Source organism: Chrysochloris asiatica, unplaced genomic scaffold, assembly GCF_000296735.1.
Source record: "Chrysochloris asiatica unplaced genomic scaffold, ChrAsi1.0 scaffold00045, whole genome shotgun sequence".
Lineage (NCBI taxonomy): Eukaryota > Metazoa > Chordata > Mammalia > Afrosoricida > Chrysochloridae > Chrysochloris > Chrysochloris asiatica.
In genome coordinates this window covers 8,931,277-8,959,260 of record NW_006408563.1, presented here as the reverse complement: position 1 = coordinate 8,959,260, position 27,984 = coordinate 8,931,277, and the positions used below count along the sequence as shown (strand labels likewise).

Genomic DNA, 27,984 nt, shown 5'->3' with positions numbered 1-27,984 from the left:
TTGGAAACTGTCTCTTTAAATTTCGAGGAGATCTGTGTGCATGCATAGTAGAACCCTCTGAGGGTGGGGCTGGGGTGCCCACTAGCTCAGGCACCCCTATAGTCACCCGAATGGAGGTGTGCAGACAGCAAGGGAACAATGCACAGATACCAAAAGAAAAGAATGTCCACACCTTTATCTCAGTGGTTCTGCCAGGCATCTGTGGCCTCTCCGATCTTTCCCTCACGTGGTCTCACCCAAGATGGCAGCTCCTGGAGCAGCTGAGCATCCCCGACTAGAAAGCAATAGATTTCTTGCTTCTGCCACAAATTCCCCCAGCTGTGAGCCTTCCAACCTTCTAAGTATTCCTTTACATGTGGTTCAGAGTTCTGGGACCATCCCCTGAACCTGCTTGGTCGGGTATTCTGTGTTGTTGTTGGCGGATCTCTCTGCTATACATCCACCCGATCTGCCATCTTGTTTGTTATCCGCAAAAATATCATTTTAAATGAGATACTCTTATCTCAGTTTAGAGTGAGGAGTAGAATTGATTTAATAAGGTAATCAGACATGGGGAAGGGGCAGAAATGAAGGGGGGGAAATGTGAGGAACAACTATTTGAATTGTCACTATAACCTTATGCAGTAGGGGCTAGAATTATTCCCCTTCCGCATATGAGAAAACTGTGGCCCACTGAGGTTAAACAAAACCCTTAGGTCACACAGCTAGTTAAGGGCAGAAGCCAATTCTAACCCAGGTCTAGGGTCAGAATGCCTAGGCATGCACTGTCCACATTGCTCATCACAGGAAGGAGAGACAAATGGAATTTATTTCACTACATTCTCAGAAGCAAGTACTTTCCATTCATTATCTCACTGAATCGCTTCAACGCCCTTGTGAGATAAATGTGACCTCCAATTTGAGTTAAGGAAACTGAAGCTCACCATGGTTAAAATATCTCACGTCAGTTCAGTTGGAGCATTTGAAGCAGTGATGAGTCAGTATTTACACCCTAATTCAGCTAACTAAAAACCTGTGCTCTTTTTTTGTTCCACAGAAGTATAATTCTAAAATTCACAATAATATAAAACTACTAAAGGTCATTGAGCAGTGTGCTCTTTTGAAGAATTCTCTATATGGGATTAAAATGACAAAAGCAATTTAAAGGGTTGAATAGGAAACTTTGGGACAGTGAGCGCACTAGGAGGGAGGAACAAGTGAGAAAAAGGAGATGAGGATGGTTACGTAACTCCAACAATGGCATCAATGGCACTGAACTGAACCTGTAGACATTTTGAATTGGTGTATGTTCTCAACAACAGTAACAACAAAATAATTTATTGTTTTTTTAAATACTGAAGACCAGAAAGGAAAACAAAAACAAAAACAAAAACTACACACACACACAGCACATATGGCCCTAAAGAAAGAAAAAATAGAAACTGGGAGAAGATAAAAATGGGTTTCATTGTTTATTGGAAAATAGGATATGATGAATGAGAAAATAGATTTTTTTTGTCCAGAGAAGAACTGTAAACAGATAGCCTGTAAACATCTTTGTAAAACAGACTTGTGAGGGGACAAAATAAGGCAATTCCTAAGAAAATAGTTTGGAAACAGACATACTAAGAAAATACCCGATAATCTTATATCTCTTGTTTATTTGAATATAGGCACATTGAGCAGAGAGTAAGTCACCTATATGGACAAGTGTATCATTTAGTGCCCACCATACACATCAGCAGAGCAGTGTATGTTTGATTGCATCTGACCTTGAGATCTCAACTTAAATCACTTTCTTTGATCACTCCTTGTACTTTACTCCTCTTAGTACTATAAATTCAATTTTTAATTGAACTTAACATTTTTTTTTTTTTTTACCTGTGGTGAGGTATGCATACCAAAAGATTTCAACCATTTTTATGCATGCATTCAATGACATTAATTACAGTTACCATGTTGTACAATAACCACCACTGTCCATTTCCAAATTCTTTATTGCCTTTAACAGAAATTTTGTACCCCTTAAGCAATGACCCCCATCCCATCCACTCCCAAACACACGCTGTCTCCGTTAACCAGAAATGAGCTTTGGTCTATTTGAACGTAACTTTTGAAGTTACAAAAGTAATCGTATATATGTTTTAGGTTGAACAAAAATAAATTCAAGACTGTGGCATGGAAGTAAAAAGAGTAAGTCTTTATAACTGCTGTCAACAACTTGGTGATTTGGCTTCCTGATCATTTCCCATGCACACACAAATATGAATATGTGTCAGTATTATCAAAATAATTATTGCCCAACTCCGATGAAATGTTTTATTGTGGTAAATAGCCTCGGTTTATCCCATTTCTATAGAAACTGAAAGAATAGCTCTTTTAAACCTCAAAAGTAAAATTTCAGGCCCCAGATGGGTGTAAGTAGAAATATCATTTTAAATGAGAGTCAACATGCTTTTTTCTCAGTGTGGAATAGGAGAAGAAAGGATTTGATAGGGACTCCTAATGAGGCTAGGCTGTAGGATAAGCACTGAACTGCAAACCACAAAACCAGTGGTTCAAACCCACCAGAATCCCTGTACAGGGTTGCTATGAATCCGAATTGACTGGATGGCACATAAATACCACTTCATCCCAAAACTTCTTACATCCTCCAAAGCTCCCCTTATTGCCCTTCTACAAAGTGATCAATCATTCCATTAATATTGCTTGAATGAGTGAGAAAACTGTATTCTTTCATGGTGGTTTTATTTTGGTTTAATACTGTCAATATAAAAAATAATAGTAACGTATATATGCAAATATAAATGTTATTGAGAGTATTCCACAGAAAAATGACAATTCTTAATATTGTCCATTTTGGGTGAACCAAGCCAGGATTCAAGGAACCCGGATAGCATAGTGGGTTATGAGTTGGGCTGTTAACTGCCAGGTCAGCAGTTCAAATCTACCACTCACTCTGCAGGAGCAAGATGAGGCTTTCTGTTCCCATAAAGATTTTCAACTTTGGAAATCCTATACAGAGTTGTCGTGAGTCAGAACTGATTTGGTGGCACACACACTACCTAAGCCCGAATTCACTTCCATTTTTACAGTAAGTGACATATATAAAGTTAGCCGTTACTTTTGACCATTTAGTAGGTTTTTGAGATTTTGCCCTACCATCCATCACAGGACTTTTCATGCGTGTTTGCTTTGTTCTCCCAAATAAATCATGCACTCTGCAAGGATGGGAGCTTTCTTTTGAGTTCTTTTATAGACTTCACTACACTTGGCACATGCTCTGCACACAGTAGATGTCCAATGAATGTTTGTTGACTTTACTGCTTTCCATGACTTCCCACAGTATCATCAAAATTCACAGTGAGAAGAGCCCTTAAAATTCATCTAGCTAAAAAAATAAAAATCTGTTTTGCCTACCCACCTGATATCTGCCTCTTCTGTTACCCCCAGCCAAGAATAACATTTCGGTCTTAATAATATTTTTCACAACAAGATTTTTGGGTTATTGATTTATTTTTGGATAAATATATAGGTAACAAAACATTTGCTATATCTTTCCATATCTTCACATGTACAGTTCCATGACATAATTCTGTTCATCATGTTTCTGTGTGTACTTTTCAGAATGGTTCCTGCTGCCTAAGCCCCAAAGCCTTCAAATGGTCTGGAATAGGTAAGTACCTTGAGGAACTTATCTTTAAGCAACAGATGAGCATTTCCCTGGACCTCAGTTCACTGACTAAGTCCCAGAAAAGGTCACTGGCAGATCCAAAGAGCCACCTGTGATTCTCTTAGTTTTACTCTGGGCACCATTTTATTTTCAGTGAGTTTGGTCATTAAAACTGTCTTGTACCCCTCAACCATGTCCCAGGCCCTGAGAATGAGGGAACGTTGGTCTGCAAGAAAACCTAGTGGGTTTATTATTCTCAGACACAGAGAAACCAAATAACATCATTGAGTGACTATTGGAAGGGGTGCGGTTTGATTCATTGAGGTCAAGCTTTCCCAGGCCCTTTCTACGCAGTCTCGGCTCAGACCAGGGCAGACTTTTATTACCAGCTTTCAACAAATCCCTAGTTTCTTTTGCAAAGTAAAACAGATAATAGAGACATTCCCGGAATAGTTAGCTAACTAAACCGTGCCAGGCAACCTCAGGGCTAAGAAGAACTCTGTGTTTTCGGACAATGACCAATTACAATAACCAGTATTATTTGATCTGAGGGTAATTAGCCGAGGCTCTGTTCTTTTTGCATCAGTGAGGAGGCAAAAAGGGCAGTGAGGAAAACATCAGAGACAGGGGAAATGAGCTCAAATGTCAAAGAAAAACACATTCTTGCAGGTGGGGAGGAATGGAAGAGTGCTTTACTGGCCAAGGGTCTCACTGCTCATTTGAACGTTGTTCTTTGCCGAAAATGTGGTATCATTTAACCTAACCATATTGCATTTAATTTCTCCAAACTTGCTGTTCATGTACTTTAAAAAGTCTCCAAGTGGAGTGAATATCAGAGTCCAAAGGGTAACGTGGGTGGGAAACACAGAAGTATGACCATCAACACATTTTTTTATTGGGAGGGACAAATATCCCTAGGATATCTGCACATCCACTCTTATTTCAAAAGCATGGAACAACCTGAAACTCCTCTTTTTTTGGAGACAGGTTTCTGGGAACTGCCATTTACCACTTCATTCAGGAGGTACAAACTTTTTCTAAGACTCACTGCCACATTCAATAGCTACTGACTAGAGATAATAGCAATGCCTTGAGGCGTTTTATCATTTCACTACTGGCTTCCAAAGCACCTTAATACTCTATGTTGCTGCTGCCAACACTGTCACATGGCTGAGGGTGGTACCATCAGCCTCCTGCTATGACCCCACCTGCCCTTCCTCCTAGGGCTGAGCAGGACTTGACCTTATTAAATATTCCTCCTACTTTCTTGCTCACCTATAACAGCCATCACCCCTGCTAGCTCCCTTACTCCCCAAAAACAGACATGTTTGTCTTCCTCCAGACCTTTGGGTTCTCTGCTCAGATCCTCAAACATAGAGTCATACCTAGTTATGTGGTCTAATCCATGTAGTGATTTAAATTTTTATTTAAGTTAAATTATATCAAATTTAAGATTCCATTGCTTAGTTGCACTTGCCCCATTTCAAGTGCTCAGTAACCACATGTAAGCAGAGGCTACCATACTGGATAGTGGAGGAATAGAACATTTTCACCATCAGAAAAAGAAATCTCTACTGGACAGCATTGGTGTAGATGGTCACATGAGAAAATCCTTGGCTCTGGGAAGCATTTTGTCATTGAAAAAAAGAGGGTTAACATTGAAAGATGTGGTTAATAGTGTGCTCCATGTGATTTCATTTAACCCTCACAAATCTGATCCCATTTCAAATATGAGGAAACTGAGACTCAGTGATTTTAAGTAACTTGTCCAAGCTTTTTTTTTTTTTTTAAGTGGTAGAGCCAGGATTCATTTGCGTAGGGTCTGGTAGTGACTTGATTCATGGGAGTCTACTAAATGTATGCTCTTCTGTTTAATTGACAAATTGTAGTATAGCTTCTCTGATGCTATTTTTTCTTGGTGTTGGACATATTTCATATGTTGAGCATCTACTTGACCACATCCTAAACTGACAGCATTTAAAAAAAATTACCCACTTTACCCTTGCCTTTTTTCTCTTACTGTAAATCTAGGTGGAAAACACAAAGACCCCAGTTCAGCTCACAGTGACCAGTTTTGAATTGCAAACAGATAAAGTCCTTGCCCCTCAGAAGTCGGGGGAAGGGTTTTTCAGACTTGGAGCCAGGTTATGCTAAGAAATCAAGACTATTACCTCAGGCCCTTGAGAACCACCAGATTTTTCGATGTGTTAAGTGATGGGTTAGCAGATGATCATCCAGTCTGATTTTTACTTTTTTATTGTGTTTGTTTCTATTCTGGACTTCTAAAATTAAATGAAAATGCCATTTAGACCCAGCACATCTTTTAAGATCAATGTACAATTTTCATCCTTTTTAGGAATTTTATAAGCAATGGGAAATGCGGCAATTCAGGTCAACTGGAATAAATTGTATACAGGGACAGGAGTCTCCCATGCTGCTCGCCATGTACCAAAGGAAATTGGAGCAGCTCTTCGAGCTAATACTAAAAATCAAAATTTTAACATGTTATATACATGGAGTCAGGGAAGCATAGTGAGTTATACATTGGGCTACTAACCTCAAAGTCAGCAGTTCAAACCCACCAGCCCTTTTGTGGGAGAAAGATGAGTCTTTCTGCTCCTGTGAAGATTATAGCCTTGGAAATCCTAGATAGAGTCACTGAGTTAGCACCCACTCAGTGGCACACAGCAGCAGCCGTATATATATATTTCAACCTAGAAATTTTGATTCTGAGAATTTATCCTAAGGAATTAATTGCACAAGTACCCAAAGATTTTTCTTTGATTATATTTGTCACAGTATGATTTTTATAATGTTTCTTCCCACCTCAACAAAAAAGGTAACAACTTACAGGCTCAGGTATGTAAATGATGGCATGCCCGCATAATGGAATGCTGTACAGCCATTAAAATTAAGTCCTAGGAAACTACTCAGTGATGGGAAGGTAATCTAAAGAGTCAAGTGTGAAAAGCAGGTTGTAACAGCATGTATAGAATAATACCACTATTTATTTATTTTAAACTTTTTCTTATTAATTGAGTTAAGATCATCAGTTTTACATTCAACAAATCATACACTTTACTTCATCTCAATGATTGCAATTTCCTGCAAGTAACAACAGTTATCTCGCTACCTCCCTGTGGTTTGTATTTCCATTCCACCCACCTTCCCATCCCTTCTCAACTTTGTCCTTAGGTAAGTGTTGACCTTTTGATCTTAAATGATGGACCACTCCATGGTGAGCATTCCGTACTAGTGTTGTTCTCTCCCTGATATACCTATCTATTGTTTGGCTGAAAATTGGGCCTTGAGGGTGAGTTCCATTCAGACCTGAAGGGTGGTTGAGGTCATTGTCTTGGGTTCCTCCAGTTTATTTCTGACTAGCCCGGTCATTAGTATTATTTTATTTTTTTTTTCAGAATTTTGAGCTTTCTTCCACATTTTCTCCCATTCTATCCAGGACCTTGTAATGTGATTCCTTCAGGGCAGTTTTGTTTTATAAAATGTGAATGCCACATTTTGTAAAACAAAAAAATGCACTGGTAATGTATTTTCAAAGAAATGACTGAAAAAAGAAATGAGCAGCAAAACAGTGGTGATTCCTGTTGAGTGATGGTGTTGTTTCAGAGAGATGAGGTAGTTTTGATTTTCTCTTTCTGCAATCTGTAAGTGTTGTACACTGTTGTTAAGTGCCATCAAGTCAATGCCAACTCATAGCAACCCTGTATTGGGTTTCTGAGGAGCAACAGGTTGGTTTGAACTGCTGCCCTTGTGATTCAAAACAACATTGCTGTCCAGTGTATTATCCTGCAGCGCCACACCAGGACTCCGATCTTTGTGCATTAAGTATGCATTGTTTCAGCCTGACAACAACTCTCCCTTCTTGAAATGCTACTTGGAGGAGTGGCTCACCTCAGGGTTCTTTGTCTTTAGTAGCCAACCCTCTCTCATTAACTGGGTGGATTCTTTTAATCCTGCAAGATACTCTTGGGAAGTTCGGTAGTTAACATCACAAACCAAACAAATAATATTTATTAACATTTGGCATCTATGGAAAGGTGCTGGTAGGCAAATTAACATTTGTAACGTTCACTTTTCATGTCAACTTTCATTTCCAAATTAGGAGTTGTAACCAGCATGTGAAGAATTATTCTAGTAGAAGTTAGAGGAGGCTACTGGTTGTATGACCTTATAGTACAGGCAATGGATAAGAAGCAAGAGTGTACACTGCAGAAAGAGCAGAATGCTGCAAACAGGGGAGGTAGCAGGAAATCAACAGTTGTGCCCCCAAGTGAGAGAACAAGGGTACAATACGAGGGGTCTTCAAAAATTTGTGGAAAAATGGAATTAGGAGATAAATGGAATTTTCCCATGGACTTTTTGAAGCCCCCTCATATGTTCATAGCAAAGTGGAGATTATTAACACCCTGTGTAAGGCCCACACCTGGTGGCCCCACCAAAAGTACTCTGGGTGGAGGAAATTGTTGCCAGTCCTTCTTCAGGTCATGAACTAATGATAGGACTTTGCCCTGGGTTGCTTTCTCTCCTAACTGGCCTGGAAGACAGCACTGAGGATTTGTACATTTCTCCTTTATCTTTTTTTTTTCATTTTTTGTTGTGAATTGAGTGAAAGTTCACAGGACAGATCATCAGGTTTACATTACAATGATTATAATCCCCTCCATGTACCATCAATTAACAGTATTTCTCTCTATTCATTTTAGCTTTTTTTTTTTTTTAAACACTGAGGCATATATAATAATTTACACCACCAAAGGGCACATTCTGCAAGCTTGCCTCCTGGCCTCCAGCTCTCAGTTCCTCTCTTTCCATGAATCTAGAGTCCTCAGTTGCTCCCTCTGTCTATGTCCCCATGTCTGCCTCCATCTCTGGTGTTGCTGCTTCTCTGGATAAGGTCCGCATTCTGCTTGTGCTCTTCTCCCTTGATGGTCTTAGGGTCCTCTGTTTCTGGACTGTAAGATTAACAACTCCCCCATTTTTGTTACAAAACTTCTACCTTTACAATTAAATCTACAAAGCCATGATATATGTTTACCTGTTTGCAGAAACAGTTTTATGTAATGGGAATCCAGTACCTGAAACGCCCTTACATATGCAAAGATTAGGCAAATTCAATTCAGGGCCAGGACTGCCAGCATCTCTGAAACTTGGCTCCCAGAAAGTAGACTTGTTCTCACTTTAAATTTGTTATGTATATTGGACATGAAGTAAGCCCCTCGTGTTTTCCTTATTTGGACACATTCCATAGCCATGCAACTTAATTTTTTCCTTAGACGTGACTTTTTAGAGCAGTTTGAGGTTTACAGAAAAATTGTACAGAAAGGACCAGGTCCCCATGTTCCTGCTCCTCCCCTGAGCACTGTTTCTCCTATTTTTAACCATCTTGCATCCCTAGGTTCTGTTGGTTATCATTTATGAACCAATATTGATTCATTATTGTTAACTAAAGGCCTTAGTTTACACGAGGGCCCACTCTTTGTGGGATCCCATGGCAACCACCAATCTTTGCACATCTCTACAGCTTTGCCTTTTCCAGTACGTCATATAGTTGGAATCATATAAGATGTAGCTTTTCGAACTTGTTTCTTTCAGTTAGCAATACGCATTTAAGATTTCTCAATTTCTTAATAGTTCATTTCTGAATAATACTCTACTGGATGAATATACTACAGTTTGAACATTCACCTATTTAAGCACATCTGGTCATGCAACTTAATTCTGAACATCAGCCATCAGTCGTACAGCTAATTTCCTCACATGGTCGATACAGTTTTTCCTCTTATGGCTTTCCTGTTATAAACTTGTCTATGGCTGCAGAGATGGATGTACTTAAATGATTGGCACTAGATTGTTGTTGTTGTTGTTAAGTGCCATCAAGTCAGTTCTGACTCATAGCGACCCTGTATAGGATTTCTGAGGAGCAACTGATGAGCTTGAACCATTGACCTTGTGGTTTAAACCGACTTTGCAGTCCTGCGCATTAACCCACAGCGCCACACCAGGACTCTGGCACTACATTAGCAACGACTTTTTTTTTTAACTTTTTATTGTGAATTGAGTGAAAGTTCACAGAGCAGATCATCTGTTTTACAATCAACAAATCATATACTTTGCTTCATTCAGTGGTTGCAATCCCCTCCATGTACCAACAGTTAACGGTATTTACCACTATTCACTCTAACTGTTGTATTCCTTGCTGTGTCTCCTGCTACCTTCATCTTTCCTTTGCTAACCTCACTTTTGTTATATTTTGCCTGCCCTGTCACCTGTGTTAACATGTGTCTACCCTCTAGCCCATGAATAATTTCCCCTCCCCTTACCCTGAAGCCATCATAGATTGTTTCTTTCATCCAAGAACCCCTTTTTTCCCCAGCTTTTTGCAACATTGGTCTCATACAAATACAATGTTTGTCCTTTTGTGATCAGCTAATTTAATTCAGCCTAACCAGATCAGGTAAACGTGCAGTGAGGAGCTCCATCAGCAACAACACAGAATATCGGACAAAGCAGGCTCAGGGGATGGTGCTAGAACTCTGAACCACATATAAAGGAATATTTAGAAGCTTGGAAGGCTTATAGCTTGGGGGATTTGTAGCAGAATCAAAAAATCCATTGCTTTCTAATTCAAGATGCTAAGCTGCTCCTGGAGCCACCATCTTGGAAGACACCAACTGGGGGAAGGATCAGAACAGCCATGAACACATGACAGAACCACGGCGATACAGTTGTGGACATTATTATTATTTTTCTTGTGTGTGTATCTGTTCATTGGTCTCTCACTGTCTGCGCACCTCCATTCTGGTGACTAGAGGGAGTACCTGAGCTAATGGACACCCCACACCCACCACTATAGGGCTCTACTACGCATGCGTACAGATCTCCTCAAAATTTAAAGTGACAGTTTTCACTTAAACCAAATGGCAACCATTCATCTGTCAGTTTGTCGTACTGTGGTAGCTTGTGAGTTGCTGTGATTCTGAAACCTATGCCACCAGTATTTCAAATACCAGCAGGGTCACCCATAGTGCATAGATTTCAGATGAGCTTCCAGACAAAGACAGACTGGGAAGAAGGAGTGATGAACTACTTCTGAATATTTAGTCACTGAAAACCTTATGAATAACAGAGAAACACTGTCAGATATAGTGCTGGAAAATGAGCCCCTTGGGTTGGCAGGCACTCAGAACGCGACTGGGGAAGAACTGCCTCCTCAAAGTAGAGTTGACCGTGATGACGCCAATGGAGTAAAGTCCCTTGGAGAAAAGCCCGCGAGACCTTCATTTGCTGATGGGGCACAACTCAAAATGAAGAGAAACCGCTGTAAACATCCATTAATAATTGGAAGCAATTACTTTTTAACATTGTAAGTCAATAGGAAGCACAAAGACCCACAAGACTGCACGAGCAATCCCTGCTGCTTTTGCCAGCTTTGTGTCAGACCTCTTTTCCAGTCTTTATTCCTGGCCAGCCAATGGATCTTTATTCCCTCCTTTGAACTGTCTCTTCTCCCTACAACTCAAGGGTCTAGATGAGCACCAGACACCTCTGGCTGAGCTGAATTAGCACTTCCACGACAAAGTCTTCCCTGACAACTTCCTTCCAGCCAAAGCCAGATCCCAGGACTTTTTATTTACAGTTGTACTCATGCATCTGCATGATGTTTTTATATATTTGATTAATATCTGACTCCCCTACTAAGATGTCAGAAGGCAGAATCTTATTTAGTATCTACCAGGGCCAACCACATACTATACATAGTTGTTGTTGTTAGGTGCCATCGAGTCGGTACAAATTCATAGTGACCCTATGCACAACAGAACGAAACACTGCCCAGTCCTGGGCCAACCTCACAGTTGTCACACTTGAACCCACTGATGCTGCCACTTTGCCAATCTGTCTCACTGGGGGACTTTCTCTTTTTGTCTGACCCTCCACCTTACCAAACATGATATCCTTCTCCAGCGACTGGTTCCTCCTGACAATATGTCCGAAGTATGAGAGATGAAATTTGGCCATCCTGACTTACAAGGAGCACTCTGGCTGCACTTCTTCCAACACAGATCTGTTGGTTCTTTGGCAGTCCATGGTACTTTTAATACTCTCCTCCAACACCATAATTCAAATGCATCAATTCTTCCACTGTCTTCCTTATTCACTGTCCAGTTTTCACATACATATGAGGTTATTGAAAATACCATGGCTTGGATCAGGCGCACCTTAGTCCTGAAGCTGACATCTTTGCTCTTCTATAATTTAAAAAGGTCTTGTGCAGCAGATTTGCCTAATGCAATACATCTTTTGATTTCTTGACTACTGCTTCCATGAGTGCTGATGGTTGATCTGAGCAAAATGAAGTCTGTGACAACTTCAGTCTTTTTCCCATTTATATAGATGTTATTTATTGGTCCAGTGGTAAGGACTTTTTATTTTCTTTACATTGAGATACAATCCATACTGAAGGCTGTGGTCTTTGATCTTCATCAATAAGTATTTTAAATCCTCTTAACTTTCAGCAAGGTTGTATCATTTGCATATCACAAGTTATTAATGAGTCTTCCTCCAGTCCTGATTCCACATTTTTTCCTCATATAATCCAGTTTATTCGATTATTTGATCAGCATACAGATTGAATAAGTGTGGTGAAAGAATACAACCCTGGCACCCACCTATCCTAATTTTAAATCATTTATTGTCCCCTTGTTCTCTTCAAGCAACTGCCTCTTGGTCAGTGTACAGGTTCCTCATGAGTACAATTAAGTGTTTTAGACAACTTCGCAATGTTGTCCATAGCTTGTCATGATCCATACAATTGAAAGCCTTTGCACAGTAAATAAAGCAAGGTAAACATCATTTCTGATGTCAGCAATGATATCCCTCATTCCATGTCCTCTTCTGAAACCAACTGGAAGTTCTCTGTCAATGTATGTATTTAGCTGTTTTTGTATTACCTTTAGTAAAACTTTACTCACATGGGATATCCATGATATTGTCTGATGATTACTGCATTTTGTTGGGTCACCTCTCTTTGAAATTGGCACAAATATGGGTCTCTTCCAGTCAGTTGACCAGGTAGTTGTCTTCCAAATTTCTTGGCACAGATGAATGAGTGCCTCCAGTGCTGCATCAGTTTGCTGAAAGATTTCAATTTGTATTCCATCAGTTCCGGCGCCTCGTTCTTTGTCAATGCCTTCAATACACCTTGGACTTCTTCCTTCAGTATCATTGGCTCTTGATCATGGGCTACCTCTTGAAATGGTTGAATATCGACCTTTTTTTTTTTTTTGGTACAGTGACTCACTCTGTGTATTCCTTCCATCTTCTTTTGATGCTTTCTTTATCATTCAATAATTTACCCAGAGAATCCTTCAATATCACAAGTCAAGGCTTGAATTTTTTCTTCAGTTCCTTCAGCTTCAGGAATGCTGAACATGTTCTTCCGTGTTGGTTTTCTAACTCCAGGTCTTTTATTATATTTCATTATAATATTTGACTTTATTTTTTCAAGCCTACCTTTGAAATGTTCTATTCAGGTCTTGTACCTCCTCATTTCTTCCATTTGCTTTAGCATCTCTACTCTGGAGAGCAAGTTTTGGTCTTTTCCATTTTGGTCTTTTCCTTCTTTGTTGTCTTCTTAATGACCTTTTGATTTCTTCCTGTATGATGTTCTTGATGTCATCCCACAACTCTTCTGGTCTCTGGTATTTAGTGTCTAATGCATCAAATCTGTTCTTGAGATGACATCTAAATTCAGGTGGAATATACTCAAGGTCATATTTTGGCTCTTGTGGACCTGTTTTCATTTTCTTCAGCTTCAGTTTGAACTTATATATGAGTAATTGGTGGGCTGTTATGCAGTCTGCCCCGGGCCTTGTTTTGACTGATGATATGGAGTTTTTCCACCATCTCTTTCCACAGATGTAGTCAATTTGATTTCTGTGTATTCCATCTGTTGAGGCCCATGTGTATTGTTGTCTTTTATGCTGTTTAAACAACACGTAGTAGTAGTTAATAAATAGATTTGCTCATCTCCAAGTATGTAACTCATCATAAAGTCAACTTGTTCCTATTATGCTTGTTGTTGTTGTTAAGTGCCGTCAAGTTGGTTCTATATAGGGTTTCCGACAAGCAGCTGGTGAGCTAGAACTGCCGGCCTTGCAGTTCACACCAAACTTGCAATCCAGCACATTAACCTGCAGCACCACACCAGGACCCCTATTATGATTGGTGGTTATGTGCCGTGGAGTTGGTTCTGACCCATAGCGACCCTATACAGGGTTTTCGAAGCTGTAAATCTTTACGGGAGCAGAAAGCCTCATCTTTCTCCCTTGGAACAGCTGGTAGTTTTGAACTGCTGACCTTGAGGCTCGCAACCTGATTCGTAACCACTACTCTACCAGAGCTCCTTTAGGATACTTAATTAAGTCATCCTTCCTCCTATGCTTCATTACTAGGGAAACCAAGAGAGCTTCTCAGCTAGTAACTTGGGGGACTGAGCTTCAAAAACACTGTTGCTGTTGTTATTAAGTGTCATTGAGTCGGTTCCAACTCATAGCGACCCTATATAGGGTTTCTGAGGAGCAACAGGTGAGTTTGAACCACTGACCTTATGGTTCAAACCAACCTTGCGGTCCAGCGCATTATCCTGCAGTGTCTCACCTAGGCTTTGCCCTTCAAATCTCCTACCTTTCCTCTTTCCTGAAGTCATGGAGTCTGTATGACTTCTTGTATGGCTCTTGGAGTCTGGCCTTTCTGCTTGGTTGAGGCTGCTGTGTCCCTTAAAGAAGAATCTTTATGTATTCCTGCTTCTATAGTTATAATTGTGTGTCTTTTATTCTACCTAGTGTCCAGAGACACAATGGAGTGAGGGAGCTAAATAAAACAATGCTGAGATTCTCTCAAATACCCCATCTTAGGACAGGTAAAAGTGTCAGTGTGATGGTGAATGTTTTCACCTGCCGTTAACTTTAATAACGCAGGAAAAGTCTACTTGAAACACACTTGTAAATATAGTCATCTCCTTTCCTTTCCTCCCCTTTATTTATTCCTTTTGTTTTCTCCGCCTTTATTTTTCAGAAGGCAGATGTTGAGATAAACTTTCTTTTTCTCTCCCACTTTTCCAGGTTGGGCAGGGTCCCTGAAGCTGAAGACCTGGCCTCCCAAATGCTGAAAGGGTTTCCTCGAGACCGGGTGTCTGCCCAGAAAGCGCTCGTTCACGATTATTTCAGTGTTCTGCCAACTCAGCTGCACCACCTTCCCAAAGGTGAGTGGGGGGTGGGGGTGGGGGGGTGTCTGTGTGTGTGCCTGCCTATGAATGGGCTTCAAAAAGTTTGTGAAAAATATAATTAAAAGATAATAGAATTTCCCCACAAACTTTTTGAAGCTCCCTTGTATGTCTAAATGCTTTCTCTGAACAGTGAAGAGTCACAGCATTTACAACCAGAAGTATAGAAATCATTTCACCTGGGAGAAGCAAGATGGAACTCAATTTTGCTGGAGAGTTGTATGAAATTCTCTTAAACTTTGATATACTGGTAGGGAGAGGTGACAGAACTTCCTTGTAGTCATTCAAACATTTTGTTCATATTCACTTACACTTAGAAATCAGAAGAGATGAAAGTTGTCTTGGATTTGTTTGCTTCACTTAGGGCTTGCCAGGAGAAGGAAAACCGAAGTTTCTAAAAACCCCTTTCCTCTATCCATAGAAAGTAAGATGATAGGTGTGTGGCTGTGATGGGAGAGGAACTCTAGATCTGTCTTGATTGGTAATCTGATGCTGCAGGAGGAAGTTCCGGGTGGAGCCTGGGGGAGGGCTGGATGCCCACTGGGGACACACAGTTACCCTGAAATCAGTCTTAGCTGCCTGTGCCTGCAGTCATCCTCCAAATCTGAAATCTGCCGATGGATCATGTGATCAGAGGGCGCCTCATGTTTCTCAGAATGTGGTCAGGAAGGGCCATGCAGAGGATGTGGGCAGTGTGGGCATGTCCGGGCTACTTGGGGCAACTATCCTTAGGTGGGATTTCTTTGGCAACATGTATCATTCAACCAAAAGCAGTTTTTAGAAGTCCTGGTGCTGTTGGATAAGCAAGCACCGGACTGTTAACCACAAGGTTGGCAGTTCAAACCTTGGAAACACGATATATGGTCACTGTGAGTCAGTGTCCACTTGATAGCACTTAACAACAAAGCTCAAGAAAAGCAAGCTAAGAAGGAGGTTTTAAAAACTCAGACTGGGAAAAGGGTATTGCAATGGGAGTGGGGCGGGAAGTGGATTTGAGGTATGACAGAGTGAGGAGCTCTGCTAACATAGTGGTTACCAATCGGACTGCAAACCTTAAGGTCAGCAGTTCAAAACTACCAGTTGTTCCACGGAAGAAAGATGAGGCTTTCTGCTCCTGTAAAGATTTACAGCCTCGGAAAACCTGTACAGGGTCGCTATGGGTTGGTTCCAACTCCACGGCACATAATCACCAGAGTGAGGAAGAGGTGGGAGCTACTTAGACATAGAGTATAGCCAGAAGGCCAGGGTTTGTAAGAGTGACCCTGTGGTAGCTAGGACATTGTCTTGCAGCAGTCCAAAGCTCTCAGTTTGGGACTTGTTGAGATATTTTGAAGTGAGTGGTTTAGGATCTTAAAAATTCACCATAATCATAGAGCTAGGGTTAATGTCTTCCTTAACCCTGTAAGAACACTCAGTCTTCAGTATTTATTAAATTGCCATTAAGTGTCAAGAACGTGCTAAGTGCTATTAAAAGTTGAGGAAAAGGAGTCTTGGCCTTGGCCTCTAGGATCTTACAGAGTAGGAGGAAAAGAGTAAGGAAGAGGAAACAGGCATTCTTGTACACGTGTTAGCACAAATCATATCTAAACAGCTAAAATCTGTGCATAATCAGCTGCAGATGTCCAGAGATACATGCGCTAAGGCAATGGTTTAGAGGGACTAGAATAATTCAAGTGAGATGGATCCGGCTAGAGGTGAATCTGAAACCTAATCTGAATTAGAAGGAGGGGCCTATAGGTGAATTATATAGTATGATCTATGAGTGGACTAAAAGACACTCCAGACAGATTGAAGGAGTCCTGAGGGTGCAGTGGGTTGAGGACTGAGCTGCTAACCACAAGGTCAGCAGTTCAAACCCACCAGTTACTGCAAAGGAGAAAGATGAGGCTGTCTGCTCCTCTAAAGATTGACTGTCTTGGAAACCCTATGGAGTTTCTACTCTGGCTTATAGGGTTGCTATGAGTCAGAATCAACTAGATGGCAGCAGGATTTTTTCATTTTCCAGACAGATTTATAATTCTTTCTCCATTCCTGATTCATCCCATCTCCCTCCACTCCCATCTCAACATCTTCTTTCCAGTCAGAACCTCTAGATACCTCCTTATCTTTCTTCTTCTGGGCTTGGGACTTCTAACTCTACCACTTCTTGAAAATATACATGCTTGGACACATACATGCATGTGTGCACACACATCTTCACTTAAAGAAACACACACGCACACAAACACAGAATCCTCCTGGATCTGATATTCTGGCTACTGAGAACTTCTCCAGATCGTCACAACTTTCCAGGGCATCAGCTTTTGCCTGAAGGGTAATTAGGAAGAAAACAATCACTGTCCAAACTGATGTGTTGTTAGAAAGAGTGGGTTTGATTCTTCCTGGCAGACCCGAAGCAAAACCCCCAACAGAGCAGCTCTGGTGCATGCATGTCTGGGTGAACGTATGTGTGCAGGTGTGTGTATGTGCACGCACATACAAGTACGAGAGGAGAGGGGAAAAGATCTGTATTCCTTTTCTGTTCACCCAGCCACAGAGCCCAAATCTACTTTGACACTTTTAGAGAAATGAAAAGCTGGAACCTTGCAGGAGGCTGCCTGTGCTGGGGGGAGCTGAGGAGTGCTCACAGCAGGAGGGAAGTTGACTTTTCTTTATACATATAGGGGTTTTTCCATGCAGAGTTTAAATTATGCCTGATAAAAGGAGTTTCGTGGATGTTTCAGTTCTTTCAAATTCTCCTGGCTTCCTCCCAATTAAATGAGGTTTGTCAAAGCCACAGGGCTCTGGTGCTGCTGCCTCGGCGGACAAGCACTTCCTGCAGCGACATCTCCAATCCCAGAGGGAGAAGATGAAAGGGCTGGCGCCAAGAGACAGAGGGTGGGGGACGGGGGGTGGGGCTGGGTGTGCATGTGTGGGTGTGAGGGGGAGTGGAAATATGTACAGAGACAGGCCAACAGTTAGGACTCTGGACAAGCAGAGAGTAAAACTACCTGGAAAATTGAGAAGAAAAAGAGAGGAAGGGAGAAGCCCCAGGGGTCAGTTTGTCCACTTCCACAACAGTGGCTGTCACCAAGCACACACTGTCTACTAAGGGTTGCATTCCCTTTGGCCTGGCATTGCTAGTCTGCTTTATTATTGCCCCTGGCAATGCACCTGTAATAAGGGTCTCCTGTGCAGGCAGGGAGCCACAGAGAGTCATCACAGTCCTAAGTCTGCAGGAACACAGAATGTCCATATTTGGGTTTGGCTGCCGCAGGCACAAAAATGGCTCTTATAAGTGGTTTGTAAGGAGAGGTTCCCTAGCATCATTATGCACGAAATTTTGCTCTCCTATGGCATTTCAGTATGGAATCATTTAAGGGCGTATATTTATATCATTTTATTATTCTGGTTTCAGGATAACAGAGTTGTCACTTTAAAATATATTCCGCTTTCCTTTTGATCTGGAAGATGCCAACTATTATTGTCTGCTCTCTGAAGAAGACAATTAAACCCTGAAACCTGTGGATGGGAAATACAAGTATGTGAGCAGTGGAGGACAGTCTAAATCCCAGTGGGATAGCCATCCCCACAAAATGAAAGACTGGGTCTCTCCCATCCATTTCTATTTTCATGAAGCTGGCAAGTCCTGAACACCACTTTCTCCAAGTTGTGGCAGTAAATTTATAGGCAGAGGGAAAACCAGGAATGCCAGGATGAGTTCCCTTTTGGGGTGCACACTTATACAGAGAAGCGTGAATATTAGCATGACAAGCATGTGGGAACTTCCGCCAAGCTCTGACATGTTCCCTTATTGACTCTTGAACACCTGTAGAAACATTTGTTGAAGGAGAAATTATTGGTAGTCCCTCTTAAAACACACCCAACAGCAAACTAATTGCTTTTACAGATGGCCAGGTTGACGCTCTTCCCACTCAGGCACCGGCTTGCGGCCACACTGTGGCCCTCCTGAGGGAGCCTGCAGTGCAGGACATCAGCTGGGGCAGCTAAGACCTAAAATTAGGACCTTGGCAACTCTCTAATCTTAACTGCAGGTTCAGCTTCTACATTTAATTCCCTTTGCCCTCAGCATGAACTTGGGCTCTGGTAAAGGAGCACTATTTAATGATTTGGGAGTGGGGGAGGAGAAAATCATTAAGCTGCCCCTTCCAGAAACTGGCTCTATTCCGTTCTTGCAGGAAACCTTCCAAATGTTACCCTTGGAAAGTTGAGACTGATCTGTGATTGGACACTAGCCATTTTGGACCACAGACACTGATCCACAAAAGTATTTTTTATCTGAGGCAAGTAAATGCCAAGTGATTTAAGAGTCTGGTTCTTAAGCCATGGTCCTTGATCCTCAAGACATCAAAGGCTGTTTCTCTCTGCGAGTTGGTCCCATTTTGCTTTCCAAATCCCTGGCTTGAGTCTCTCCCATTCCTTCCTAGAGTAAATCCCCATACTCCTTTAAAACAGACTTTAGCATTTTAGGGGAAAAAAACAGTTCTAAAACTTAAGAGTTTGTAAGTATTTCTCAAGTATTTTTGTACAATGTTCCACAAGCCTTGTTGTCATCCTATCCTTAAACCCATAGGAACAGAAGAAAGCACAAAATTTGTCTCCACTTTGAGTTACGCTGTCCTGGTATCTGCAGTCTAGAAATTCTTCAATAAGCCTTACTCAGATTGCCCTATTAATGCTTGACGGATTTTGTTGTCTGTTTGTTTTGATCCCATAAAAGAGCTTCAGGCCTTCTTTTTTAGTATTATCTCTTTACATATATTTGAAGAGCCCTATAATAATATTACTTTCCAAAGTTCAGGCAATGTTTTTATTTTGTTTTGTTTTTAGAATTCTGTTTCTCCCATTCTTTGGTCATTGTGTTTCACTGTTCTAATGCGAACCAATTGTTGTGTTGGGTGCATAGTTTCAAGAAGAAGCAAAGACTTGGGTTTCTACCATAGTGAAAGAATTATGTCCCTGCTATTCACTGAATGTTTACTGAATGCCTATTGGGTGTGATGTTGTGAGGGACACAAAAATGAATTAGTCATGGACCCTGTCCTCAAAGAGCTTGCAGTCCTTGAGGAAAGGAGACAAGCATATTAACAGCTGCAGATCAAGTAAACATATGTGAAGTACTCTGGCGCTCAGAGGATACAAGATTAAGTCCAGCTGGGAGACGGAGGATGCCTTTGTGAGTGGGTCTTGAATGATGATGAGGTCTAGATGGCTGGGGAGGAAGAACATTCCAAGCAGAGGAATGTCATCTTCCTCTTAATACTGTCTAACATCCTTCTGAACTTGTCCCCTTTCTAAGAAGAATGGCATAATACTGACTCACAGGCAACAGTAATTTTTATCATTATGCCTTCTTAAAACAATTGAAGCTTAGTTTTTAGTTCTTTGTATGCTTCCTCAGGATTTCAAATCTATTTTGATTATTGCTTTTATTGTCTGTTTAAGGTTTGTCCCTGGGTGGAGCAAATGGTTAAGCACTCAACTACAAACATTTGGCTGTTTGAACCTAGCCAAGGGTACCGCAGAAGAAAGTCCTGGCAATCTGCTTCTGAAAGGTCCCAGCCTTGAAAACCCAATTGAATGCAGCTTCACTCTGCAACATGGGGTGGGGGACGTTGTTGTGAGTTGTAAGTAACAACAGCGACTGGTTTGGTTTGGGTTTGGGTTCTTGAAAGTTTATTCAGAATTTTGTCATTCCACAGGCTGGTTTTCAAGGGTTGGGTGCTCCTGGGGAGGAAGGAAGGGTGATTCTGAGCCAGGTCTCTTGACCCTATGCTGATTCCAGGAGTTTGTAATCTAACTCAAACCATTCTCTCCATCTTTCAAACCCTCTATTCATCAATAGTCACCAGTGAGAATTAAGGTAGAAAATGTCCTCTCTAACTCACTTCTTCATCTTCTATGTTCAAAGTTGCCCTCAGTCCATTCCCAAACATCAGACAGGAGATGTTGGCTTGAGAGATGGTTTGTGGTGTTGCAGAGACTTGTATTGCTAGAAGTCTGGGTAAAGCAAGCCCCTCCATGCTCCCAAGCCCTTGATTTGGCCACATTTGTTAGCCTTGTGGACTGGAAGAATTCCCATGGATATATAAACCATTCAGGAACAAGTCTGATATCCTAATAGTGGAATGGAGCTTTGTTGTTGTTATTAAGTGCCGTCAAGTCAGTTCTGACCCATAGCGACCCTGTGTAGGGTTTCTGAGGAGTTGCTGGGAACCCTGAACCATCGATCTTGTGGTTCAAACTGACTTTGCAGTCCAGTGCATTACCCACAGCACCACGCCAGGACTCCTAATAGTGGAATGGAGCTTAGAGAGTAACTATTCCATGTTCTCATCATATGGAAGAATGCTCACATAATAGTAGTAGCTGCCATTTGGCGTTGTTGTTGTTGTTGTTGTTGTTGTTAAGTGCCATCAAGTCGATTCTGACCTTTAACGACCCTGTATAGGGTTTCCGAGGAACAGCTGGTGAGATTGAACCACCAATTTTGCAGTTCCAACAGCTTTGCAGTCTGGCGAATTAACCCACAGCGCTACACCAGGACTCTGCCATTCAACTATAGGGACATGCTTATGCTATGACACAAGCTAAAAGAAAATAGAATTCAAAATTATAAAGGTCAATTTACCTGTGAAAATATGTTACACATATGAACAAGACTGAAAGGTTGCTTATAAATATGAAAACACTCCTCTAGTATAGGGGTATTATGGGTTATTTCCCCCCCTTCTTTATACAAAGTTTTCTTTAGTATTGGTGTTGTATTATCTTTACAGTTAAAAAATAAATACAGTGAGAAAAGTGATACAGAAGGTCAGCAGTCTGTGATAGGAGCTAAAGAACCTAAGATTTCTTCTATTTCTATCTTAACATGCATGATTTGCCTTCATGAGCTCAGTTTCTCCATCTGCACAATGGGGTTAGCTCTAATTTCCTTTATCCCAGATTGACAGTTTATTTTATAAAGCTCTTAACTTACTTAATGCAAAGGTTCATATGAATGTAGTCCTGGGAGACTGGGTAGGAGTGAGAGGAAAAGATAACTAGGCACTAATTAATTTTAAAAGAAAAATATCATATGCTGTAATTGGAAATGCATATGTGCTGTGCCCCCAGTCAGTGTTTTAAGCACACTCCTTGTTAGTTAGCAACTTCAATTTGAAGTGGTATGTGATCCTTTGGGCTTTGAAGCTATGAAGTCTATATACATGGACATGAACTAAAATTACTGCATAATCACGAGGATGTTTGCACTTTGAATAATTAAATGCACTAAGCTGCTCCACCTGATTGTGCGTAAGAGTAGCGCAAAGACCACATGACAAGATGATCACCAGACATTTTGGAATGATACTTCAATTTCCAGGTTTTCTTTTTTAATTTGTGCTTTCTCTTTGAGCCATTGTTGTTAAGTGCTGTCCAGTCAGTTCCAACTCTTAGCAACCTTGGAGAGGGTTTTCAAGGAGCCGCTGGTGAGTTTGAGCCTCCAACCTTGGATTAGCAGGATAGTGCATAGCCTACAGCACCACATCAGGCAAGTAAAAGAGATGAGGGTTTCTTGTTTCCTGTGAAAGGTTATTGAGTTCCTCAATCCCATTAAGTTGCTTTTTGCAGTCCAGTGCACCCAGCCTTCTTCACCAGGCCATCAGCTGAGGAAGAGTAAATGGAGACGCCAGGGTCAGATTTCTAAAGGAAGGAAAGTTAGAGCAAAGTTAGAAGGGATGACAGCCAGCAACCATGAGTTTAGGAACTCAATTAGACTGAAAGACAGCTATCTCATTATCTTGTTCTGAAGTTATCTAAATGCATAAGAATCTAAAAGTTTTAAATAAACTTGTCTTACTGACTGACTAGATGACTGTATTTCCCTTCTCAAAAATTTTTTCAACACCCACTTTCGTATTTATTTATTCTATGCGCGAAGCAGCTGCGATAATTATGCTGTCAGATTCAGTCAGCTAATGAGGAGTCACCAGAGTGGAAGGTTTTGCATTTGTGAAATTGCTGGAGAGTCACATCACTGCTTTTTTCTTTCTTTCTCTTCCTTTTTCTATGAGTTGGGAAGAGAGTGTGGCAGTCCACAGCCAGATTGGAATCCTTTTGATTAACTGGTTGCTTTCCCAGCACTGTTCTGCCAGATAATGTTTCTCTCTGTGTCTGCGTCTCTATTTCTCTCTGTTTGGGAGCCGCTGCTTTTGAAAGGCAAGAAAGATTTCGGAAAATCCTAGTCCTTCATACCACTATCCCCAGTGCAAGAAGGCACTTCTCCCTGAGAGAAGTTACCAAAATGGTCTGGACGTGAGTTGATTTGAGAGTAATCTTTTTAAGTTTACACACTGTTTATTTTAGCCAAGCAACTTGATGTAATTTCAAAGCCACAGAGTTGGGATGACAGATTCCCGAAAGTAATCTGAGGTAGAAGTCTAGGCAGAGTGAGGTATAGCCGGCATTGTGGGTTCATTTGCTCCCTTTAGTTGTGAACAGCTTCCAGTAAACAATATTATTAAGAAAAAGCTTTTCTTTTCGTTAAATGGTGCAATATGTAACCCATGGAACAAACCCAGGTTTGTTCAGGTTGTGAACTTTAGAAAAGCAATGCCCGAGTGGAAGGATGCCCTGAGCAGGTTTTCTGAATGTGCTTTGGTGACAATAATGCTCCACTCAGACAATCTGTTGCAATATTTTAACAATAGTCATTATTTATTAAGACCTTATTGTGGCTCAGGAATGATGCCAGGTTTCCTGAATAAAACAGCCATCTGCCAGAAAACGTTATTATCCCCATTTCTCAGATGAGCCCTTTAAAATGTGGGCTTTTGGAGAACTTGGTCCATGGTTTTAGCAAAGTAGGCACCCAGATACAATAGAATTTAACAGAGGCATTTATAAAAATGGAAACTTCCAATATTTTGACTAGCCAAATACATAAATTTCTTTCTTTTTTTTAATGACAGAAATTATACATGAAAGTCTACTTAAATAGATTGCCTCATGTAGCTGACAGGATTAGAAACTTTCAAAGACATAGTTAGTCCAGTTTCATGTTTATTGCCTAATATTGAGGTGACTAAAGTCTAGACTCGTGGCATAACATCAACTCCCTCTACCATCTGGTTCAAACACTTTTTTCCAACTTTGACTTCCATCTTGCTCTATTCATTCCATCTTGAGAATGATGTGTGGTTTTCTCAAGCACTTCCATCTTCCATGCCTTTGCTCATGCTGAGCCCTCTGCCAGGACTATCCTCCCTGGAAGTCCGTGCCTACTAAGAGAATAGTTATCCTGCATGACTGTAATGGCACCTTGTCTGTGCTGGTCCTGTGCGCCTTAGTAGACGTGGAGATGGTGTGAGAATTGTCATGCTTCATGGTTTGTGCCTTACTTGTGACCCTTGTTAGTGTAAGTGTGTGTGTGTGTGTGTGTGTGTGTGTGTGTGTGCCTGTCTGTCTCCCACAGTTCTAGTCCTGGTTTTGCTATCTTCAACACCTAGTATTCAATCAGTAAATATGCACTGAATTGAGTTGAAAAGGAGGACATGCCAACAATGAGTAGATTCAGTAATGCCAGTTATACATGAGTCAGTATAAATTATGGGTAAGTAAGTCTGGCTCTTGTTTTGACGTCTCTCCCAGTGACATGTATTGCAACAGACATAAAAAACAAAAAAAAAACAACAACAAAAAAAGCCACTGTGAAAGCCCCCAGGAAATAATACATTGATGCTTTTCTCTTTTCCTCCCTACAGAGGAGTCTTTGTTTACAGTTTCAGGAGTGAGACTAAAGCCAGAAATGTGTGACCTTTTGGCCTCCTACCGGAAAGGTCACCACCCAGCCGGGTTTAGCAAATGCTGGTGAAAAGAAGGGTTGAGATCACCAGGACCCTTCCAGGCAAGTGGGGGCCCCCGCAGTAGGCTCCTTGTGGACGGAACTGAAAAGTGATCGCTGCCAGGTGGGGATGACATTGTTCAGTCTGGCTCTTCAGCTCCGACTTCAGGGGCAGGTGACGTAGCTCCTCAGGCCTCCATCCCCTGAACTGCCTCTCCTGCTCCCTGATGGGGTGAAAGGGCTGCTAAGACAGAATTTATGGAGCACAGTGAGACCTTAGGATAAGCACTGGGCCACTAACCAAAAGTTTGGCAGTTTAAACCCATTAGCCGCTCCGCGAGAGAAAGATGAGACCTTCTGCTTCTGTAAAGATTTACAGCCTTGGATAGCCTATACAGGGTCCATATGAGTTTAAATCAACTCAAGGGGATGGGGGTGGGACCTTCAACTGAAACATGTGGAATAAAGAATTAAAACTGACATTGTTGTTAAGTGTCATTGAATTGCTTCTGACTCATGGAGACCCTGTATAGGGTTTCCAAGGAACGAGTAGAAGGTTTGAACCGCTAACCTAGTGGTTAGTAGTCCATTGCTTATCCTACACCACCACACCAGAACTCTAAAACTGACATTGTATCATTGCTGTCATAGCTACCCTGTATAGGATTTCTGAGGAGTTGTTGGTGGATTTGAACCACCAACCTTGTGATCCAGTGGTTATCCTACTGCGCCACATCGGGACTGCAACTGACATTATGCTTCCTTCCTAAGTAGTTCCGTCAGCGAACATGACAAAAGTCAGAAAGGGGACCATCGGCCCTAGTTTGCCCAAGACTGAGGGGTTTCTTGGGATATGGGAATTTCAGTGTTAAAATTAGGATGGTCTCATATAAGTTAGGTGGTTGGTCACCTAAGTATTATGTGCCCCAGGTGCCAGAGCAGACCTGGTTCAGAGTCTTTGGCCCTACCCAGAGGCGGGTAGGTGAGGAATGAGGGGTGAGGGCCTGACTTCCCTGATGCAGGCTCCTCAGGCTATAGCTCTGCACAGATAGTCACAGGAAGTCCTCTCGTTTTGGGTTGGGGATGGGGACCACATGGGCCTAAAAGGGGAGATGGGTGCTGTCACAGGTACCAGCCAGCCAGCCTATGGCAGCCAAGATCATGTGGAAGAGAAGGGTAGAAGGAAGGATTTTCAGAAAGCTAGTGCTACCTGAAAGGAGTTCTGCTGGCAGTCATGAGGAAGCCAGGTAGAAAAACTCCAAAACTAGATGGCACAAGAGTACTTCCCATACTGGGTCTTCCATGCTGCGGTGAGAGGACATTAATCTTCACAGAGTTATCAAGGTGAACTTCATATGCAGAGCCAGCCAGGCCTTATGTGGCCACATCTGGAACCACAAACGCTGTGGTTTGACAATCACTTTGGCAAACACTGCCTGGCCCTGCTTCCTAACAGCACCTTTAGGGCTAGATGGTAGCCACTGGCATACTCCCTCCACATTCACAGCTGACTTCATTCAAAGGAGTCAGCTCTTTGCCACTTTCTCTTGGAGTTCTATCTTTGACTGTCACTATTTAAAGGCATGTATACCTAAAAAATACTGCCTTCTGGCTCTTCTAAGATCATTATATTTATATGTTTGGAAAGAAGAGAGGAGTTTGGAATTATTGCCGTTTGTAGCACATTTTATGAAATACCAAAGTTTGTATGTTGCTAATATACAAGTGGCAATGCAATAATATGGTATTGCCCAAGCATTCTTTTTTTTCTAGAGCAGAGCTTTTACTTCGATTTAAAAACTAATAGTTGAAAGAATAGGACCACTTTTTTCTATAAAGTGAAGCATTTACCCTCCAAAGGGGAATGGGAATCAAATACACTAATAGAATGGTCTTACATGGTGGTGCTCCATATAATTATATATAGATTATTTCTATGGTTGTTAAATTGTTTCACTCAACAGCCAGAAGTAGGGAGATAATCCTGTCTCTCTGGTCTACAGTGGCCTTCCTTACACAAAGAATTGTTACCTGTAGGCATAAATTGGTTGAAATAGAAAATCAATTAACTACAGTGTGTCAAGCTTGGTGCCTATGCCAGCAAGTAAAGAAGGGAGGAGGCAGATTTAACCTTTATTGCAGTAACCTCCATGATACCCCTAGGCTCTTGGTAGTAATTGATACAACCCATAGGAGATGAACCACAATAGGGTAAAGCTAGAGCAATTAAACTGTTTAGTAAATGGTTTGGGATTAGCAAACTCTGGGAGTACTGGAGTTACAGAGAATGAGAGCAGCAGTCACATGGATACTTGGGGTCTGTAAATTTTTTCCCAGTAAATTGAATTTATGTTAAAATATTCACTTTTGTGAAGAGTCAAAATGTAAATGTACTAGAGATTGGTAACTTTCAGCAATGCTTCAAAATTGAGACATTAATCCTCAAATGTCAGTTTCAGGTGTGGGAGAAAATGTATATTGATGTGTCCAACAAAGAACTAGAGGAGAACCAAAACATATGGGGTATACGCAGCACATGAGGTGCTATAGTAGAGACTCTCCTCAGCTTTCCAGCTTGGCTGCTTTGAACACCGAGTGGTGGTGAATTACACAGATAGATTTTTGAATATTTTAAAAGTTTCCTTTGTTGTCATTACCAGGGACAAGAAACGATCACAGTTATAATTTGTCATTGCCTTTTCTATTCATATGTATGATTGCATCAATAACTTTATGATCATGTATAACAAATTTTCCTTACTGAATTTGAACTATGTGATTCATTCTTTTGCTCTTGTTTATTCTTTAGCCACTTCTAGGGCTACTTTGCTGCTGTTTCCGTTTTCATTTGCTTCAGCCTCTGAAGAAGCTTGAAATCTAGCTAGTTCCACACTGGACCAGGGATTTTATACCATCACCTGTAACCTGGAGTATTCCAACCATTATGTTCAAGGCAACAGTGAAGGAAAAGCAACAGAAGGTTTTGCTACTGTTATTCCCTAGAATTTAAGATGTTGTTTCTGTGATTGGTCCAAAATTAGACCTATACTGAGATAACCCGAGAACAGGACTTCTGAATCATTTCATTTGCTTCATCATTTGGTAGAAGAAACCTGGGCCAGAAGGTCAATTTCCCAATAGGACAGATGGGAAATTGAGAATTAAATGAATTTAGAGACAGAGTTGGTCTCTGTTATTCTT

General features: G+C 41.2%; 1 protein-coding gene across 4 annotated transcripts in view; it reads left to right on the top strand.

Annotated features, from left to right (window-relative positions):
- Window positions 1-27,744, top strand: part of CDK15 (cyclin-dependent kinase 15) — a 126,717-nt gene extending 98,973 nt beyond the window's left edge. For 2 of the 4 annotated variants that reach the window (XM_006861981.1, XM_006861979.1), the window contains exons 11-13: window positions 3,607-3,655; window positions 14,794-14,933; window positions 24,704-24,813. In XM_006861981.1, the coding sequence (XP_006862043.1) occupies window positions 3,607-3,655; window positions 14,794-14,933; window positions 24,704-24,813 (299 nt within the window). Of the gene's footprint in view, window positions 1-3,606; window positions 3,656-14,793; window positions 14,934-24,703; window positions 24,848-27,602 lie in introns of those variants that run through there. The other 2 variants (XM_006861982.1, XM_006861980.1) reach the window with 2 other exon arrangements.
- Window positions 27,745-27,984: the final 240 nt, after the last annotated feature.